Here is a 19,248-nt window from a genome sequence, read left to right on the forward strand (position 1 = left end):
GTGCAGTTAGATAAGACATCATAGGAAACGGCAGAAGTGAAGTGTCATGAGTTGTTTGTATGTGTGATGGAGCATGTGCCTTGTAGCTGTTATAAATTCAGTGACCATCCTTGATTCTGTTTTAATTAACTATTAAACACTACAGAAAGATGTAATCTTGCTTCAGATATATAAAAAAAATAGTGTGTTTGTTTTTTGATGAATGATGATAATAGCTCTTGGTATGGGACTTTGAACTCGGTTGTGATAACATTGATAGCAGAACGTTTTCCCTCCCTATTGGAGTGTTCGTAAATTCGCTTTCAAACCATTACAGAATGGAACAAGTTGTAAAAACCGTTGTGTACAAAGTCGGGCATTCTAGAGGAGGGGCCGAGGGTTATGTTTGTGATTGCACACACTGACTTCCTACTTGCCTACGCAGTTTACATCCTTTAAAGCTAAAAGATAAATGCAGTAGGCCTATCAGTTGAAGTCGGTTCTCAGACAGACATTAACTCTATTGGCAGTTCTGTCTTATCCGGTTTAGATGTAGAATAGCCCCTTCGAGTTTCAAGCATTGGGCGTTCGATCAGTAGCCTTCTGGCGTATTGCCGTTAAGAGTAAGTTTGACTGACTCAGCTGAGCACCTCGTCACCCTGCGCTACTCTGCCCTGCCCAGCTTGACACTTTTGTCGCATTTCTTACAGGAAACATCCGTAACTGTTGGAGCTGGACTCCTGATAATGTAAGTACCTAGTGGCGAATATAGGTTACAGGAGGCTACAAATAAATGTCACCGTCTTCATGCTTTAGAGTTTATAACCATATACTGTAGGCTATGTACTCTCGCCTCTGTCGCCTTTATGTTGTAAAAGGGATGGTCATTCATGTTTTGATTGCGATCAAGGTTTAGGCTATGCTGTAGTGACACACCACTTTATCGCTTGGTGGTGCTCAGATTAAGCTCTATGGAAGAGCAGATCAGAGACTGCTCTTCCATAGAGCTTAATATGAACATAGATCTATAGCCAGTAACCTAACACATGTTTCAACCATATCATCGCTAGCTAGCATATCATTGTGTAACTGGGTTTGATAGATGAATTTTCACAGAAATAAGTAAGCTTTTTGGATGCTAGCTAGCTTCATTAAGTGTAATTTTTCTGCCATGAGCGTACAGATGTTTTACACTGCCGAACGTGTGCACGTGAGACGGTGACACAGAAGAGATGAGCTGTATAGGCCTGTAGTTAAAATCGTTAATAATGATAATTATAACCCAAGTTAATAACACAGGTGCTTGCCCAGTTGCCCCACAAATATATTTAGTGTATTTCTGATAACCAATTCTGTAACGTGGCTTTGGAACCGGAAATTGTCTATCCGGCCGTTTTGGAAATATGTCATAGTTGTTACACCAACACATGAAACATTTAAACACATTGCAGAGATGAATTTGGATAAAGGGATTTTATGTACTCCGCTCCATAAAATCATTCCAAATTAGTTTTAAACTGAATGATCTTGTCCAGATCAGTGTTTTTAAGTCAATATAATTATTTTGAGGCTCTTTCCCTGACCTCTAAAAGTGGTTGTATTAAGATTTGTTATATTCTCTGGTGATTATTTTATTATTTTACTGGATATCATGCAGTTTTTTAATGTTGTGTTGAAATATGTAATGACATGGTGCTACCAATCTTGGCCAGGACGCTCTCCAAAAATATATTTTTATTATATATTAACCCCCTGGTTAAATAAAGGTTAAAAAAAGTAAGTAAAGTAAATCCTCTATTCATTAACACTGTGCTAAATCAATGCAATTGTGTAGGAATTGGGGCTGATGTTTAATAATATGTCTATTCCTCTTTAGGGGATTCTTCATCATAGCTCTCCTGTCTCTCTCTGCCACTTTTCTGGCTGTAGGTGGAGACACCCCAGATGTCACTCAATCAGGTGAGGGCCTGTGGGACAGGCTATTTATTGTGTGCACCCATATCATGGAAAACCAGTAGGGGGCAGTACAACAGTACATATACTACATGTAATGGTTCAACTGGATGTAACAGTCCATTCGGAACATAGTAGATGTTAATGTGTCCCTTGATTTCATATACTATGTGAATAACAGGGACAACAGGTGACACTACACCTGGCGAGGCACCTAATATAATCGTGCCGTACCGTACCGTAGTTACTTTTTCAATTGCTGCATTCATGTCCCCAATAACAATTGTAGCTTTTTTTTCTGAAGACAGATTAGCTTTAGACAAATACAAAATGGGGAAACTAGCACCCAATTTTTTTTTGCTCAGGTCCAAGATGGCATAGACCTGTTATGAACCCGGGAGAACAAGGAGCCACTCTAGAATAAGCCTACATTTCTAAAAAAAAAAAAAAAAAAAAAAAAAAATTAATAGTCAAAGGGAATACTATGTATACACTACTGATAGCACTAATTTTCATAAAGTGATGGCATGTCCAGCTGATTGCGAGTGTGCACAAGCCTCGGAGCATGGCACCTCTCCTTTCATAGTCATAGGGCCATAAAAACGGTATAAATGTCCTAACACCAGTGTTTCTACCTTTCCAGTGGCCTCTCCTGTTCCTCCATGCCATGACTGGGGGGAGTCAAGAGAAGGAGCAGTGCAAGTCCTGGAAGGAGAGGCCGGTTGGCTGGACTGCCCTCTCTTCTCTCATCCCACCATCTATAACTATAGTTCAGCCGTGGCAGCAGGCCTTAACCTGGTGTGGTACCACATGGCTGCAGGGCAGGACCTGGAGCAGCCGTTAGACTTCCACCAGCCTGACCACAGGCTGAGCAAGGAGAGAGACAGGCTGTGGCTGGAGCCCGTCATCTCTCAGGACACTGGCCAGTACCTCTGCATGCTACGGTAGGACACTGTACAGTACTGTACATTTTGTTACATTGACATTCTCAGGTAGGTCACTGCAGTATGTCTGCATGCCCAGTTAGGCTGTCCCAGAATGGTTGAAAACGGCACCTTCCCAAAAGCCAAAGTTCACTGAAAGACAACTGAAACACAAAAGACCACAACAAAATAATAATAAATAATTTGCTCAGAAAACAAGTACATTGATGCCCAGGCTATTCTGCACTACTGCTACAATAGAACTAATAAAAGTTCAAAAATTCAATTTGTACAGCTTTCAACTTAAAACAAGCTATATTTTGTTATTCACCGGACACCAAACTTCGTAGTAAAAGTATTCTTTTATTCAGCTTTGTACAGTTTTTCTGTCTTCATCCCTTATCATTGGAAACTCATAGTTGGTTTCATTGTGTTGTGTACTGTACTGTGTGTGTACTGTCCTTCATATACTGTTGGAGGCTGTCTGGCAGTACCCATTAGCCTGTAGAACCATCCCAGTTGATGTTCATTTCCTGCTTGCGATATTTCTCTTCTGTTCCTGCAAACGGAAGACAAATACGACTCCTGTCTGTCTGTGTCTTGTCTGAAATGCATCTTTCTCATTCAGAAACAAGACATCTTGTGCTAAAATTGCTGTACGTCTTGAGGTGAAACCCCATTCTCAGAACCCTGGGTGTGAGGTAGCCTCTACCGTGTCCTCTCAGCCAGTCGTCATCCCGATACAGGAGGGGAAGACCCTTAGCTGCCCAGACGTGCCCAGCACCAAACACTCAGTCCTCTGGTTCTACGTGGGTTCAAATGATCTCAGATCTAATCTTTACAATTAATCTGTACAACAACCTCCTGTTACAGCCAAGCTCTTCCATTGCTCACCTGTACAGGTATCTACACACCCCTCTCAGGAGTGTAAGATGTATCCTTTTTGGGATAAAGATCGTGAGGTCCAGGGTAACAACCTGGTGGTGCACAACATGCTAGAGCTGTACCAGGGACATTACTACTGTGTGGTGACCTATGAGAGCAAAGGAAAAATCATGAACTTCACCAGGATGATCAACGTTACTGCAGTGTGTAAGAGTCAAAGCTCTCTGTTTCTATGATAATTGCATTCTGAGATCTTTTAGCTTTCTAATATGTAAATGATTATTTCTCTTGTTTTTTTACTGTCAGCTCCCTCCGGTTTACCCAAAGAGCCCATGATACTCAACCCTGACAAGAAGCAGGTCTTTACAGTTAAACTGGGTACAGTAGACAAGAGAAACTCATCTCTAATCAACTTCCCATCCCCTATTGATCACTGACAGCGGAAGCGCAATCAGTCGTGTTTAAATGGGTGTTCATGTTAATGCTAAGATGGCTGGACATGTTGACTTGCAGGCTCGGATGTATATCTCAAGTGCAAAGTGAAGTTCCCCTACTTAGAGGGGTCCAAGGACATGTGGTGGACCATCGATGGGAAGGCTGTGGATAACCTAGACCCACGCATCACCTCCAAATCAGAGTAAGTTTCCCTTTTTTTTTTTTTACTCTCCTCTCCTCTCATTTCCTCCTTTCACTTGTCCTTCTCTAACCTGATAGGCAGGTGTCTTATTTTTTCGGTGATGTGGATATGGAGGATGTACTACGTATCAGAGATTTCAACTCTGAGGACCTGACCAGAGAATACAACTGCTCTGCTCGCAACCAGAGAGGCTCCTCTACTTGTAGAGCAGTGCTGGAGGAGGAGGGTAAGAAACTCAGTTAACAACACAGGAGTCAGGTGGCTGAGCGGTTAGGGAATCGGGCTAGTAATCTGAAGGTTGCTAGTTCAATTCCCAGCCGTGCAAAATGACGTTGTGTCCTTGGGCAAGGCACTTCACCCTACTTGCCTCGGGAGGAATGTCCCTGTACTTACATTTACATTTAGGCATTTAGGCATTTAGCAGACGCTCTTATCCAGAGCGACTTACAGTAAGTACAGGGACATTCCCCCAAGGCAAGTAGGGTGAAGTGCCTTGCCCAAGGACACAACGTCATTTGACACGGCCGGGAATCGAACCAGCGACCTTCTGATTACTAGCCCGACTCCTTAACCGCTCAGCCATCTGATCCCCCTTACTGTACTTACTGTAAGTTGCTCTGGATAGGAGCGTCTGCTAAATGTAACACATTATGTAACACATTATGATCAAATTATATAGAAAACCAAAAGGCAATTCTTTAAAATAAATTAAACTATTTAATTCAACTGTTTTGCATTTGTTTATTCGGATGCGTCACACATTTCCTACTTTTTGTGATAAGACTTGGTTTGCTGATGCCCTTAGAATTTCTCCCAAAGGTTTTTCGGTTAGGAACCTGTGCGGCCCAATCAAGTTCAGTGATTAGAACAAATCATAACGTACATTTCAACCCTGTTATACATCAGGGAACACTTTCCCAGACATGGATTAAGCCCTAAACTATAAACGTTTTCAATTGAGATCATCATTGAATATTTCTCTTACTTCAGGACAAACCATGTCTGGGAAACTGTGCCCACATGTATCAAATCAAATGTATTTGTATAGCCCTTTTTACAAGCAATGTCACAGAGGGCTTCACATACGCCCATAGAACTGTCCCTCAGCCAACCTCAACCCTCAAGGAAAGAAAAACTCCCAGAAAATGTGTAAGACCTGTTCTAGTGTTTGTATTTTTTTTTGTTACATTTACATTTTCATTTAGCAGACGCTCTTATTCTCCCCGAGGCATTCTCCCCGAGGCAAGTAGAGTGACGTGCCTTGCCCAAGGACACAACATAATTTGGCATCCCTAACCGCTCAGCCACCTGACTCCCAATGTTGTGATTGTTGTCACTGTCCAGTGTACCTGCCGTACGTGGAGCTGGGCTGTGGTCTGGGCGTGACCCTGTTTGTCATGCTGGGTCTGTTCCTGGTGTATCAAGTGTTCTGGCTGGAGCTGCTGCTTCTCTACCGCTCCTGGTTCGGCACGGACGAACGTTTCACAGGTGGCGACCACTAGAATCACTTACAAACAGCAGTTGTGCTACAGTCTGCAAACTCTTGTGTTCTGGACTAACCATCCAGCTCTGTGTTTCTTCCTTCTTTAGACGATAAGGAATACGACATCTACATCTCATACGCCAGAAACAGTGAGGAGGAACATTTTGTCCTCATGACCTTACGCCGGGTCCTGGAGAACGAACTGGGATACTCGGTCTGCATCTTTGACAGGGACAGCCTTCCTGGAGGGAGTAAGTATCAAAGAAAATTCCAAATTAGGAGTATAAGAGATTGAGAGGGAAAAAAAGAGTATGGAATCATAGCTGACGATGTTTATTGGTATTGATAGATTTACTAAAGTGACATCGGGGGATGTTTGTTGGTAGTGATTAGACACCAAGGTGACATCAGGGACTGAGTGACTTGAGATTACATTTACATTTAGTCATTTAGCAGACGCTTTTATCCAGAGCGACTTACAGTAAGTACAGGGACATTCCCCCGAAGCAAGTAGGGTGAAGTGCCTTGCCCAAGGACACAACGACAATTTTCACGGCCTGAATCAAACCGGCAACCTTCTGATTAATAGTCCGATTCCCTAACCGCTCAGCCACCTGACCCCTGTGTGATTCCTTCCAGCCATCACAGATGAGACGTTGAGTTTTGTGGATCGCAGTCGGCGTCTCCTCGTGGTTCTGAGTCCAGGCTATGGACAGCAAGGGACCCAGGCCCTGCTGGAGCTCAAGGCTGGGCTGGACAGCATGGCCTGGGGGGGTCAGCTGCGGGTCATCCTGCTGCAGTACAAGCCTCTAAACCGGGACTCCTGGGTTCGAGAGCTGAGGCGGGCTAGGTTGGCCCTGGTGCTTGTTCGCTGGCAGGGGGACAAGTCTATCAGTCTGTCTTCCAGGTTCTGGAAGCGTCTTCGTTTAGAGCTTCCGGTCAGGAGGATGAAAAGCATGAAGCCGTGTGAAGGCAGTGTCGTGCCGCAAAAAGACACGCCGCAACACATACAGAGAGAACACAACGCCGTATATTACACTTTGTGAAACTAACACGGGGCGATCTTCACAAACCAGTTGTGTAATGTTAAATAATTCATTTCACTTTTATATCCACATTGTGTTTATCATAAATGTTTGCCATTTGTGTTTAGTAGTTTTTTTATTTGATTGTTGTATTATTTCACGGTCACTTGTTTTGTCATTTTTTATAATGTTTTTTTGCATTCAACTTAAACTGCAAAGCATTTTTATGCCACACATTTCTAAATGTAAGGAAACAGGATTACATAGTTTTCTTGAAATACTGCATCTCAAGCTGCCTTAATTAGAGTTGCTGTGAAAGGTTGCTGTAAAACTAAAAGCAGATCAAAGCAGCTAAGATCCAGTGACATATCCACCTAAATTACTCATTCACTTTTTTCTTATTTGTACTTTTTCATAGTTTGTACATATGTTGACATTTGTGTAACATTTACATATCAAAAAAAGATTTTGTAGCGATGATATTCAGTAGTGTACAGCAGTCTTAAGTACCCAAGATTTTTACATTCATATTGTCTTTTATATATTATTTTTGTATATTTTGTATTTGTGCAGCAGTAAGAGCAATTTCGTTTTTTTTCATTGTCTTTTCATTTCATTATTTCTCAAAGCATTTTTGGTTAAATTACACAATAATAAAAAATTGGTTTAATATATCTTATATATGAAGACACATTAAAATTCAATCATTCAAACATGTCAAACCACTTCCCTGCCATTGGTGAGTTACCTTCGGTGAACGTCAGCCTATTTGCCAATAGTCGATAGCAACAAACTATATTTTGTCCGATACCTATACAATTGTTACTGTTGCAGGACGATTTCGTATGGAACACCATGAGTCTACACACCCATCGGCAAGAAGTTCACCCAGTAGGCCTACAGTTCAGTTCATATTAGAAAAAATTGCTACAGATGACATTGAGGTTCCCACTAGTCAGGTAGTTCGAAAGGTAGTGGTACAGTGTGCATTTGTGTGTTTCAGATTTGTGGGATGTGAATTTCCGTTAATGTGTATTAGTCTTAAGGATAACATTAAGGTGGTTGGGGGTTGCTAAGATGAATTTCTCTCTTGTAGACATGATGGAAGCCGTCCTGAGGTGTTTGCAGGTGAGCCGCAGGTTGCTGCTGGTCTTGAGCCCAGACTACCTGACAGAGAAAAGTGTGAGTCTGCTGGAGTGTCGCCTGGGTCTGTACCTACAGAACACCTCCCAGGCTCACATCATTACCATCCTCTACAAGCCTGTCCCAGCCTACTGCACCAAGGCTTTGGACATGCGACGCACTACCACCATCACCTGGAGAGGGCGCCAGTCTGAACCGCCCAACTCGCGCTTCTGGAAGCGTCTGCGTTTGGCTCTACCTGTTCGCTCTTTGTCCCTAGGGAGGAGGCTCATCGACAGCTCCTCCTCACACTTGGACCTGGCCTTGGTGGCGCTACAATGCCAGCGGGGCACAGCTCCACCGCACAGACAAAGCAGGGCTGTGGCCAGGGGAAGGAGAAAGAGACAGGGGTGCACTGGAGGCGACAAGTGTAGACGGAGTGAGCACAGTAACAACTCCATAATGCGTTGTTACTTGGCAAGTCAAAACAGTGTGGTTTTAAACGAGGTCGTGGGGTCTACGCTTCACCAGCCGTCACCTATCAACACACCTGCAACCAACTGCACAGCCAATGACATTGGCACGACAAACAACCCAGAAACGGCTGACTCCACAGACACAACTAATGCAACACACAGAGATAGCTATTTACTATTTAACCACACTGACAAAACAAACCGTACCTCTAAAAGCATAGACTCAGCCAACAGCTTGGAAACGGCTAAATGCACAGCTGGTACATCTCAGGATCAACCCTGCTCCTTATCAACTACAACCCTCTGATAGCGGCTTTAGGATCTCAGGTGGATAATAGCTCTTTTATAGAACAGTCACTTGTTATGATGCTGAGAAATGTGATTTGATTTGAAGTAGGTTGGAGACAAAGAGAAACAAAGCATAAGAATGATAACACATAGCACTGAATGGCTGATGTTTTTCTTTAAGGCTTCATGTTACTGTTTTTTTATTCCAGGAACAGATCTTATCTGATCTTAATATCTTGTTTGTAGATGTTCGCTAGATGTCACCCTTTTATTACACAAAAAAACTTGTTGCATGCATCTTCCTCTCTTCTCCATAATATATCCACACCATGTGTGTTTGTGATAGAGATCCACAGTTGTATCAATTGCTCAATTCAAATAATGTCAAATAAATGTTAATTATTATATTTGTTCCTATTGTAAATTCATTGTGGCACATTTTTTCTGTGCAGCTGCACAACAAGTAAGTAACCAGTCAGACAGGCTTCTGGAACAATGGCCTAAGAAACTGTTCGACTACCAATTTTTAAGGTTGCATGGGCATGTATTTACTATTTAATTAGTTGAATATACACAGTTGATCGACAGCTTCAAAGTTCCTTTCACAAGGAGGGGCCTTTCACATGCTGATGGTTCTGGTCATTTGCACATGAACTCCAAGGACGGAATAGAACAAACTTGTTTAAGGATTTTACCTTGTCTGGCATCGAAACTTTAAGGGCTGTTGCAAAAGCCAGCTGCAATTTGTTCCTATGCTAATTTTCTGACTAAGAAACACTGCTGACCTGAGTTCCAATATAACAGAAGGGATAGATGTTTGTACACGTTATCAGGACTGTTTACCAGATGACAAAATACATACAATTTTGTATATGAATGGATGACATTACTAATTTAAAAAATTGCCATTTAATTTGTATTCAGGAACTGATTACATTTGGCAGTTGGCAATAAGAGTTTGAGTACTTCCCCCGAACAACAGACAATTAAATGACTCATTATTGTTCCACCAATTAATAATGCTAATCCTGACGACACTTTAAGCATCATTGTCTTGGTATAGTTGGACTCAAACATGGGTTATCAATTGTTTGTATTTATTATTACATACCCACAAATAGCAATCATTTTGACATGGTTCATTTTACAACACATCCTGAATACATGATTGAGCTGATGATAGTGTTTCCATCCTGTGCTGACATCCTCATGTCCTGTTTATAGCCTCTGAAAGGTTGTCTTGATAAGGCTTGTGGTCTGAAGTGTGACTGTGTGTTTGTGTGTGTGTGTGTGTTTTAGTATTTAAAAAGTAAGCGGTGTGTCATCACACACACCCTGGGGCAGGTGTACATGCTTTCCTTACATTTACATTTAGTCATTTAGCAGACGCTCTTATCCAGAGCGACTTACAGTAAGTACAGGGACATTCCCCCGAGGCAAGTAGGGTGAAGTGCCTTGCCCAAGGACACAACGTCATTTTGCACGGCTGGGAATCGAACTAGCAACCTTCAGATTACTAGCCCGATTCCCTAACCGCTCAGCCACCTGACTCCTTACTCTCTCTCCCCAAGGCAGGTGCAAGGTAGAGATGCCAAAGGGCATCTTTACAAATCTCGCACGTTATTTCCCTTTCTGGAGTAATTGGTGATCAGGAAGTGCCGTGTTCCCTGGGAGAGTGCTGTGGATGGTCTGCTGCTGCCTTCAGCAGTGAGGAACACCTGAAGCCTCACGCCATCCTAGCATGTACAGCTCTGGAAAAAATGGAGAAGGACCATTTTGAGCGAGGAACAGAAAGGTAATATTTGCAGAGGCCATCTTACATTTTACCCTTCTGTTCCTCACTCCTTCTGAATAAAATAAAAAATGAATTCTTGATTTCTTGAATTCTAGAGCTGTATATCCACACACTGTCATCCTTATCAAATGAATTTAGGTCTCGGTTTTGACAACACAAACCAGACTGGGATAAACTCAGGTCACTGTTTCTCATTTCCTATTTTACCAATTTGACCACATTTTGATCACAACTGGTTGGTTTCAACCAGCTTAACAGAAAAGCTACTAAATATGTTGATGTTGAAGATGTTAAATTCAACCTCTTCTATGTAAGTACACTCCCCATCAACCTGACATTTAGTATTTAATATTCTGTATCATTCTATATGTGTTTTAGTTGTGACATTTATCTTTAGTTGTGACATTTATCTTTAACTCCTCCTGTTATCTCTTACGTGTGTAAGATATACAGGTCTTATCATAACAGTTAAAATGATTCCCTATTCAAAACTTTACAATGCCAAAGGCAGTCATTTACATCCATGTTTCCTGCTGCGAACTTCCTTTAATTGTGGTGAGGACTGAGAAATAGTTGATGGCAAGATATTGTTTATTGAAGTATACCTGACTGGTGTGTATTTGTGTGAGCGATTTAGAAGTGGACGATTGTTCAATTGTTCAATGAATTGATTGAACATTGATACAATGTTTTCGTATCATTACTGTTATTCAAGATGTGTGTCTTAAAGCTTCTTTAATGCTTGTTTGTATTTTATTCCCTATTTTCTATATTACAGACATAGACTTGACTTACAATATACATGAGTTAAGTAAATGTAATGTAAATGTAAATGTAGATGCATGCTATGTACCATACAGTATCTATTTAATGTCTCAAACTGCTACTACAATATGATACTTAGATCATATAATATGCCCGTTTAAGATTTAGTAAGCCTAATTACGTTGTATGTCTTAAACCATGCAAATTGTGCACGCAAAATTATATTTCTGTCTGTTCTGGTCCTACACCAGTGGGCCTTTATACACCAGAAATACCTCTGTCATTCCTTTAAAGGGGCGCATCGGATTTTTGTACAGTAGCACCACAACAATAAACAAAATTACAATTACAAACTGTTCATTCATACTTTATACTCTTCACATATGAATTGGTAAAGAGAGCCTGGTAGAGACTGTCACATAGGAGGCATAATGATTGGTGTCTTGAGGAAGACAGTTTTTACCAGAGGGAAGCTGTGAGGGTGAAGCCCACACAAAGACAGTTTGAAGTTTCCTAACAAGGTTCACATGGTGACCAGTCTGTGGTAAATCATGTCTGCAAACATACACCGAAAATCCCAAATAGCAAGTTAATTACCACACACCACAGAATATCTAAATACTGTAGGCATTTGAATTGAATGAAAAATGATACCCAAATTGAGACGAACGATATCTGATCTATCCAGCTATCTATCTGTAAGTTGCTTTGTGTCATTTGGAATTCCATAACCTATAGACCTCTTGAGTTCCCTTGTCAATTCTGTCATCTGTGTACGTTCTTGAGAAACATTATAATTACTCACTTAGAATATTTCCCCAAAAAATTAAAGTGTAGTTTTGAATACCAACAGCATGCATTCATGTACGGTGTGTGTGTGCATTTGTGAATCTGTGTGCTTCCTTTAACTGGGTACATGGAGACTTGTGGTTTGTATGTGGTTACTCATCTCATGGTCAAAATGCCATAAAAACACATTAACCATTAAGCCTTGAGGAATCCAGGCACACGATGGAAAACACAGTGCCCCTGGGGCTTGTATTGAGTCTGGCGTGGCCCCCATCCCTAAGTGCCTCAGGGTCAGCGCCCACAGACCTATAAATCATACGTAACCAAATTCAAATTAGTTCCTGAAGTCTAACTATCATCACTTGAAGGCTGAGTCTCGACCTTGTCAATTGTTAACTCCATTTGGAACCACGGTCATGATTTCTATCTTGTACAGATTTATGGGTGAGTATGTGTGTTTGTATGATTGTCAGGTTAGATCTACTCATCAATAAACTGCAGGGACAGATCAATACTGTTAAACTAAGGAATTGCTCATGTGCACAAGTGGCTGCTGGACTTCTGGAACCCGGAAATATAAAGGACATTTTACATTTAGTCATTTAGCAGACGCTCTTATCCAGAGTGACTTACAGTAAGTACAGGGACATTCCCCTGAGGCAAGTAGGGTGAAGTGCCTTGCCCAAGGACACAACGTCAGTAGGCACTGCCTGTAATCGAACGGGCAACCTTCGGATTACTAGCCCGATTCCCTCACCGCTCAGCCACCTGACTCCCTGATTTTGAGAAAGCTGACATGCGGCACTGTGTTAACGAGGCGCTAGCAAACATACATCCAGTCCTGCTAGGTCTGTTAACCAGTTCAGTCTACATGCTACATACCAGCTGATGATATAAGTGGTTTAAGGCTCTGTGTCCAAGTGTCTGGGGATAGATGCTTCCACTGACAGATCATTAAGGGTTAATGAGTAGCATGGCAGTGTGTTTGTGGTAGAAGCCAAGGGGGTCTCTTTGTTAATATTACACTCACCTTACTGAGAAAACCACACACATGGCGAAGACCCCTCAAAGGTACTCAGTATTATGTGGCTACATTAAGGAACACAAACTGTTATCAATTTTATTCAGTCCATACACGTAAATATGAATTTCCACTGACAAGACATCCCTCCCACACTGTGGCCATTTACACAGAAGAAGCCGGCTTACTTTCACAGATTTTAAGTGTTTGGGAACAGGCTTACTAATTGCTGGAGTGACTGGAGCTAAGAAATGCAATACTCAGGGTTGGAAAGACTGGGGCTAGGAGTTAGTGCTGACCTCTGAAGCCCTGAGGTGGTTAAGAAAAAAACAAGCGATAGTCTTTCAAATGTCTTCATTTATTTAATATAGTTAAACTATTATTTAACTAGTCTGTGTTCATGGATATGTATTCCCAAATACTAAAATAACATATGTGGTTGGTAATAGATTGTAAAATATCTCAATAAAAGTGAGGTTTGAGATGAAACATAGGCTCCATATTACTTGTTATGTATTTTTATTCTGCCTTACTGTTTCTTGGACTATGACAGTCAAAGTGCCAGTTAACCACTCTGGTGCACCGTGTACCTATACAAAAACTCTTCCTTTTAATAAAAAACATAGCATACATACACTTGAACCAGATTGTAAACAAAACAGTCATAGGCTAGCTAACGTAATAGCCTTAAAATATTCTGTCATTTCACTTTTTCCTTTTTTCCTTAAAGCCAATCATTCCAGTTTTTGTGAAGTCACAGCAAATTTGTATGTTTGGGGATGATACGATAGCTCCATTCTCTTCTTTAGATGAAGTGGGGGCATATTGAGTTTCAGCAGGTAGGCCCACTTAATGATATCTTTGCCTGCCCGATACTCAACAAGCAAACAGAGGTCTGAATGTACTAGGCTCCTGCTTCAGTCTCTCATGCTGCTTCCAATCTGGTGTACATCTGCAGGGGCCTTACCGTCTCATTAAGGACAGACCACTCACTCAGGCACCGCCATGCCCAACTCAGAGATCTAACTTGCCCTCAGCACCTCTCAGGTCTCCCGGGAGCCCTCGGTCGTGATGGGGCCAAGGGGGTGTGGCTCATCGTTACCTGTGTGGGAGGATCAGGGTGGGTGTCTCTCTGGGGAGGTGCCGCCCCCTTTTGTTTTCTAGAAAGGGAACGACAACCACCGTGAATATGTTGAGGAGACAGGTGCCTTGTTGTGCTTGTCAAGGATCCCCTTGAAACAAGAGTAAAATTGGGCTTGGAATTCACAATCTATTCATTTAAACTCCAGGTTTCTTTCTTTAACTCACACTGTGACACTGAGTCACATATATTAGTCATACAACAACTTAACTAGTTGTAAATCAGTATTTCTATTTTTTTATGCGTATGAAACAAGTTTTACAAACCTGTCAAATCACACACAGTCTACAATCTTCAATTCTAAACAAAATTGCTGGAAAGAAAACAGGTTTGACTTTACTGTTAGAAAGTGTGTGAGTCATCAGCAGGTCCAAGCTAGTTGCATACCAGAAAACTATCTTACCAGCCACTGGCAGATAAGAGGTTGAGCCTGGCAATCAACAGAATTTGATTTTACCAGTGACATATACAGGAGTATAATCTTTTTTTTTTTACACACTGAATTCCGTGTTGAGGAGAGTCCAGTTTTTAATAGCACATTATAAAACACAAAGTAATATCTGAAATTATCACATGAAAAAATATATTCAAAGTGCTCAAGGCTTTAGTAGGTACAGTACCGAGTGTAGGTCTACAACATTATACTGTTCAGTGCTGAGCTGTGCTAGTCCTTTAAGTCAGTTCTATCAGTTTGGTCTCATTTTAGTTCGTAGTGTTTTCAGCAGCAAGGCCGCTTTCCTGCAGCTGATCTGCTTGTACAACCGCAGTTACCAATAGGGAGCACCTCCCCCCTTCCTAGGAGGCTTGTATGGGAACCCAGGTGAAACTCCAGCCTCCCTGGCTGTGCCTGCGGACGAAGGCCTGCCCCTGATGGAAGCTGTGTGTCCTGACACTGCTGGAGGAGCTGAGGGACATGGTGAAGGCCACATCGGCCTGGCAGCGTGGGGATGGGTGGCAGCGAGGGGATGGGTGGCAGCGAGGCAGCGAGTCATGGTCTGTGGGGGTGAAGCTCTGGCACTGTGGGCTGGGAGTGTGATGCAGTCTCAGACCACCGGCTGAAGAGGAAGCTGTGACGGGCGTGAAGTGCTGTCTTTTCTTAGGTGACAAAGAGTCACAGATCAGTTGTGGCAAATTAGATGGTAAGGGTGAAACCTGGTAGATGGGGTTGGCTGTGACACAGGGGCTGGATTGGACGGACAGCCCAGCGGCAGTGATATCAGAGTAGGAGTCTGTTGAGCAAGTGTAATTATTGATGGTGTCAAATGTAGGAATGTAGTTTGTGGAGGGTTCAATACAGGGACTGGAGCCAATGGCAGAGCTATAATTAGACGTGTCCTGGCTCTTTGTTTGACACAGGTTATCAGAGTGCTCATTGTTGGGGCTGCGTGTGCAGACCGAGTCAAAGGAGGGGACGAAGGTGTATTCGGTGGACGTGTCAATGGTATCTGCGTCCTTCAGGCCCAGCGTCTGCAGGATCCAGTGATCCACTGACGGGCTGGTGGCGATGTCCTCGGACGAGCAGAATTCCAGAGAGAGATTCCGACAGGTGCGTTTCACCTGGGAGCCAATCAGCTGGCTTGTGCTGAGGTGCTGGAGCCCCTTGTCGACCTGCAGGGTCCTCTTTCTCTGCTTGTGAGCAAAGCGGAGCCTCTTTAGGAGAAGCACAGAGAGGTTGTTGTATGAGAGGCAACATCTCATCTCTATGAAATACAACCGTATGCTAATGTATGGGAATGCTCTTATTATGATTAATTTCATAATTTATTATGAAATAATAATTATATATCTATTATTATGTTTTACCTTAGATTGTTCCTCTAAGTTCTGCACATATGAGCAGTTAAGAAATTCTTTGAGTTTGTTGTTTTCATCTTGGAGTCTTGCGAGTTCCTCATCTCTCTGTATAAGCGTATCTTGGAGCTTGGAAAATGCAAGACACAATCAGGGAGCATATAAACTCAAATGTCAAATTTGCACGTGTTACTATTAAATACCTGTTTATTTCTACGCTGGTGTGGGGACATGTGCTCAGTCCTCGCGCTGTCAGGGGACGTCCCACAGCTCAAACAGGTGATTGTTTCTATGTTTAAGAGAAGACATGCAAAATAACCTATTGTAACTGTGAAATTCTCTATGATTTGTTACTTATACAAGGGCATAAAAGCACACTTGACAAAAGACTACATTTACAAGAATACTAACTTGTGTGTTTAAAATGAAAACGATTTGCATTGCTGTACCTAGCGCATTACTAAAGAGTAAGATTTTTTTCCAAGAGATTTACCCAATGACTCGTGCTGGCACGTGTCCTCCGTTGGACTAGTGTCCCAAAAGGAGGCCTGTGTTTCCGTGGTAACGTCAACATTGTCTGTGGACGTTTGGGCGCGGTAAAGGCAGTTGTAGCGGTGGCCCCCTACAAAGCTCTGATCTTGGCACGTCAAAACAGTGCTCTGAAAAGCATGCGGGCACAAGTAGACAATAAAAAAGTAACCATATATTTAACAAAAGTGACATTTTTAGATATGGCTAAAAAATGTATCTCAAGACATTCCCAACTTCTCTAAAGTTATTTCAATGAACCCATTTATCTGTCCCTCGATAACTATCTCCCTCTGTCAAGACGCTGGCTACTTATGCATCGCTACTCGAACATCTTGGCTCATGTAGTAGTCAAGGCTAGTTCTGATTTCCTAATTCAGTGATGTGGAGTGAGCTACTCCATCCGAAATCAAACGTGGACTTACAATAAAACACTTCGCATTAAACTAAACATGCATAAACTCGACTGACAGGCTAGTGCATTCAAATGTCACCACTGGTTAAAAAGTAGTATCATACATCGACAATATGCTTATAAAATGTATTTTGATTTTTGAAATGTGACACTTACCATTGCGCAAACTGGGTCGTACTTTACTTTGCAGGACGCGGACGGTAGGGTATTCCGTTGGTCTTCAGCTCGAACAGGGCTGTTTTGTGTGTCGGGGGTAATGAGTGCTTATTATCTTACATTTGCAGTTGTAGTGACGCCTCACTCTTGTCCCCCATTCAAGCAATCTGATTTGACCCAAAGCTGTCATACTTGTGACGTTGGACTGAGACCGAATGTTTTAGTGAAGGGTGCCAACGATTACTACACACCGATTAAGTAGAATATCTTTATTAATCATTTTGATAAAGGGGATGTGAATAAGCCTGACTATTCCAAATCGTAGTGCACCTGTCTTCATTGAGTGACATGAGTTAATATATAATCTATATGAGCAAAATGCATTTGCCAACATTGTAGTCTTAGTTGTGGTGCAAAATAAATAATATAAATTGAAACATTGGCATACATGCTGAAAGTGTCCAAATAATAGTTAAATAGTTTTCAAACATAAGGTGTTTATCAGTGATCTATAGCCTAAATAGCATCTTTACCTCATCCATTTACATTTTATGCATTTAGCAGACGCTTTTATCCAAAGCGACTTCCAAGAGAGAGCTTTACAAAAGAGCATAGGTCACTGATCATAACAACCAGATAGCCCCAAACATTGCGAGCAGCCAAAACATGAAGCATACATTGTGGAAAACCAAATAAGTGCCAAAGTGAAGAACCATAAGAGCATGCAGTTAAACAAGTTACAATTGAACAACATGAAACTCCCCACAAGAGTGCAAGAGTGTACCTGTAGAAAAAATAAATAAATCATCCCTCGTTCACCTGCACATATTCCACCTCACCTGTTACTTTAGTTTTAAGTCTTTACATGGCAGGTGTCAGGCTGATGCACACAAGATGGACATACAACAGCACAAATATAGGGCGTCTCTTCAGTTATATACAGTATAATGATAATGCCAACCCGGGACAGTTCAGTAGGATGATATAGTTGGCAGTGTGTGGGTGTATTATGTGGTCGGCTATTGTTTTCAGTGTTTCAGGAGGGATGCTTTAGATAATGAAAACCTGTTCTTGTTTCCCCAAAGCTTTTCTTTTCTAAGAGATGTGGGCAAGGGGTAGGTGTGTCCTTTCTGTGTTAATTGCAGGGATTTAAAATAACTTTGTAAATTGTTCTATGAGTTGTGAGCAGGGCTTAAGTGGTGTTGGGCTTAGTGAGGAGGTGAAGGGGTGGTGAAGAAGGTGGAGGAGTGGTGAGATAAGTAGGTGAGGCTTGGTGGGGACTTGGGGGTGATGTGAACACACATTGGCCATGTATAACTGAGCTAAACATATTAAATGAACTTATTTAAGTTACTAATTATCGGCACCATGAGACTGACACGTTAAACCAGCTATAAAACATATTGCAGGCAAATAGGTCATAATTAAGGTAGTTGCTACATTTTGGATTTAGTGTGTGTGTGTTTGTGAGTGCTTGTGTAGGGTACCCTGGACAGCTTGTCCAGACAGAGGGAGTGGAAGGGTGTGTTGTGATGCCTTGTGAGGCATGCTTCCCGACTCTGTAGTTGTTCTCCATTGTTGGCAGTAAGCATTCTGCTGTCAGGAAGCTGTGTGCTAATCAGTCATGTCCTTTAGCACTCCCCTCCTCCTTCGTTTCCCCACCCCACGGTTGCCTTCAGCTGCCATCATCTACTTGGGTAGGACCCCCCTGACTTCAAGCAGTTGGGCAGTTAATTGCCTTCACTCTGGGGCAGTAATGAGTGTACAGGTGGAGTACCTGGGAGTCTAGCCTTGTAGCTCTGACACAGATGTCTGCTTTCCCAGTCCGGTCTCCACCCCCCACAGAGAGCTTTAATGACAGGAGGCTGTCGAAAGACGACTTGTTGGGCAACAACCATCCATACTTACAGCCTACAGCCTGTTTCGTCTCAGCATGAGGCCCATGCCAAACAAAGGCGTCCTGTATAAACTGTCAACATATAACCCTTATCACAATTCAGAGACACAAACACACTGAATGCAGAAATCTGACATATACCAACAGGAATTTAACGTTTTTGGATGTCAAGTCAACCA

At 42.1% G+C, this 19,248-nt stretch overlaps 3 protein-coding genes across 5 annotated transcripts; 2 read left to right on the forward strand and 1 right to left on the reverse strand.

Annotated features, from left to right (window-relative positions):
* The first annotated feature begins 429 nt into the window (after window positions 1-429).
* Window positions 430-7,549, forward strand: LOC134029005 (interleukin-1 receptor accessory protein). Of its 3 annotated transcripts, XR_009931604.1 has the most exons (13): window positions 430-602; window positions 690-727; window positions 1,856-1,938; window positions 2,576-2,876; window positions 3,484-3,664; window positions 3,758-3,947; window positions 4,047-4,118; window positions 4,254-4,377; window positions 4,455-4,603; window positions 5,722-5,865; window positions 5,968-6,111; window positions 6,500-7,151; window positions 7,351-7,549. XR_009931604.1 is itself a non-coding variant. In XM_062472961.1 (12 exons), coding segments are annotated over exons 2-12 (1,797 nt in total). In that variant the 5' UTR covers window positions 430-602; window positions 690-725; the 3' UTR covers window positions 6,907-7,549. The 3 variants fall into 3 exon arrangements, 2 of the variants coding, with proteins under 2 accessions (XP_062328945.1, XP_062328946.1); XM_062472961.1 differs by having other exon boundaries at window positions 6,500-7,549; XM_062472962.1 differs by having other exon boundaries at window positions 600-727; window positions 6,500-7,549.
* Window positions 7,550-7,693: 144 nt separating this feature from the next.
* On the forward strand, window positions 7,694-9,176 carry LOC134029013 (uncharacterized). Its single transcript, XM_062472973.1, has one exon. The coding sequence runs from the start codon at window positions 7,963-7,965 to the stop codon at window positions 8,788-8,790; it is 828 nt and encodes a 275-aa protein (XP_062328957.1). The 5' UTR covers window positions 7,694-7,962; the 3' UTR covers window positions 8,791-9,176.
* A 5,480-nt stretch (window positions 9,177-14,656) lies between these two features.
* Window positions 14,657-17,281, reverse strand: gmnc (geminin coiled-coil domain containing). Its single transcript, XM_062472967.1, has 5 exons — window positions 17,173-17,281; window positions 16,567-16,732; window positions 16,277-16,362; window positions 16,086-16,202; window positions 14,657-15,932 (listed from the first exon to the last, which is right to left on the reverse strand). The coding sequence occupies exons 1-5, from the start codon at window positions 17,173-17,175 to the stop codon at window positions 15,078-15,080; spliced, it is 1,227 nt and encodes a 408-aa protein (XP_062328951.1). The 5' UTR covers window positions 17,176-17,281; the 3' UTR covers window positions 14,657-15,077.
* Window positions 17,282-19,248: the final 1,967 nt, after the last annotated feature.

This window comes from Osmerus eperlanus, chromosome 11 (genome assembly GCF_963692335.1).
Source record: "Osmerus eperlanus chromosome 11, fOsmEpe2.1, whole genome shotgun sequence".
NCBI classification, from domain to species: domain Eukaryota; kingdom Metazoa; phylum Chordata; class Actinopteri; order Osmeriformes; family Osmeridae; genus Osmerus; species Osmerus eperlanus.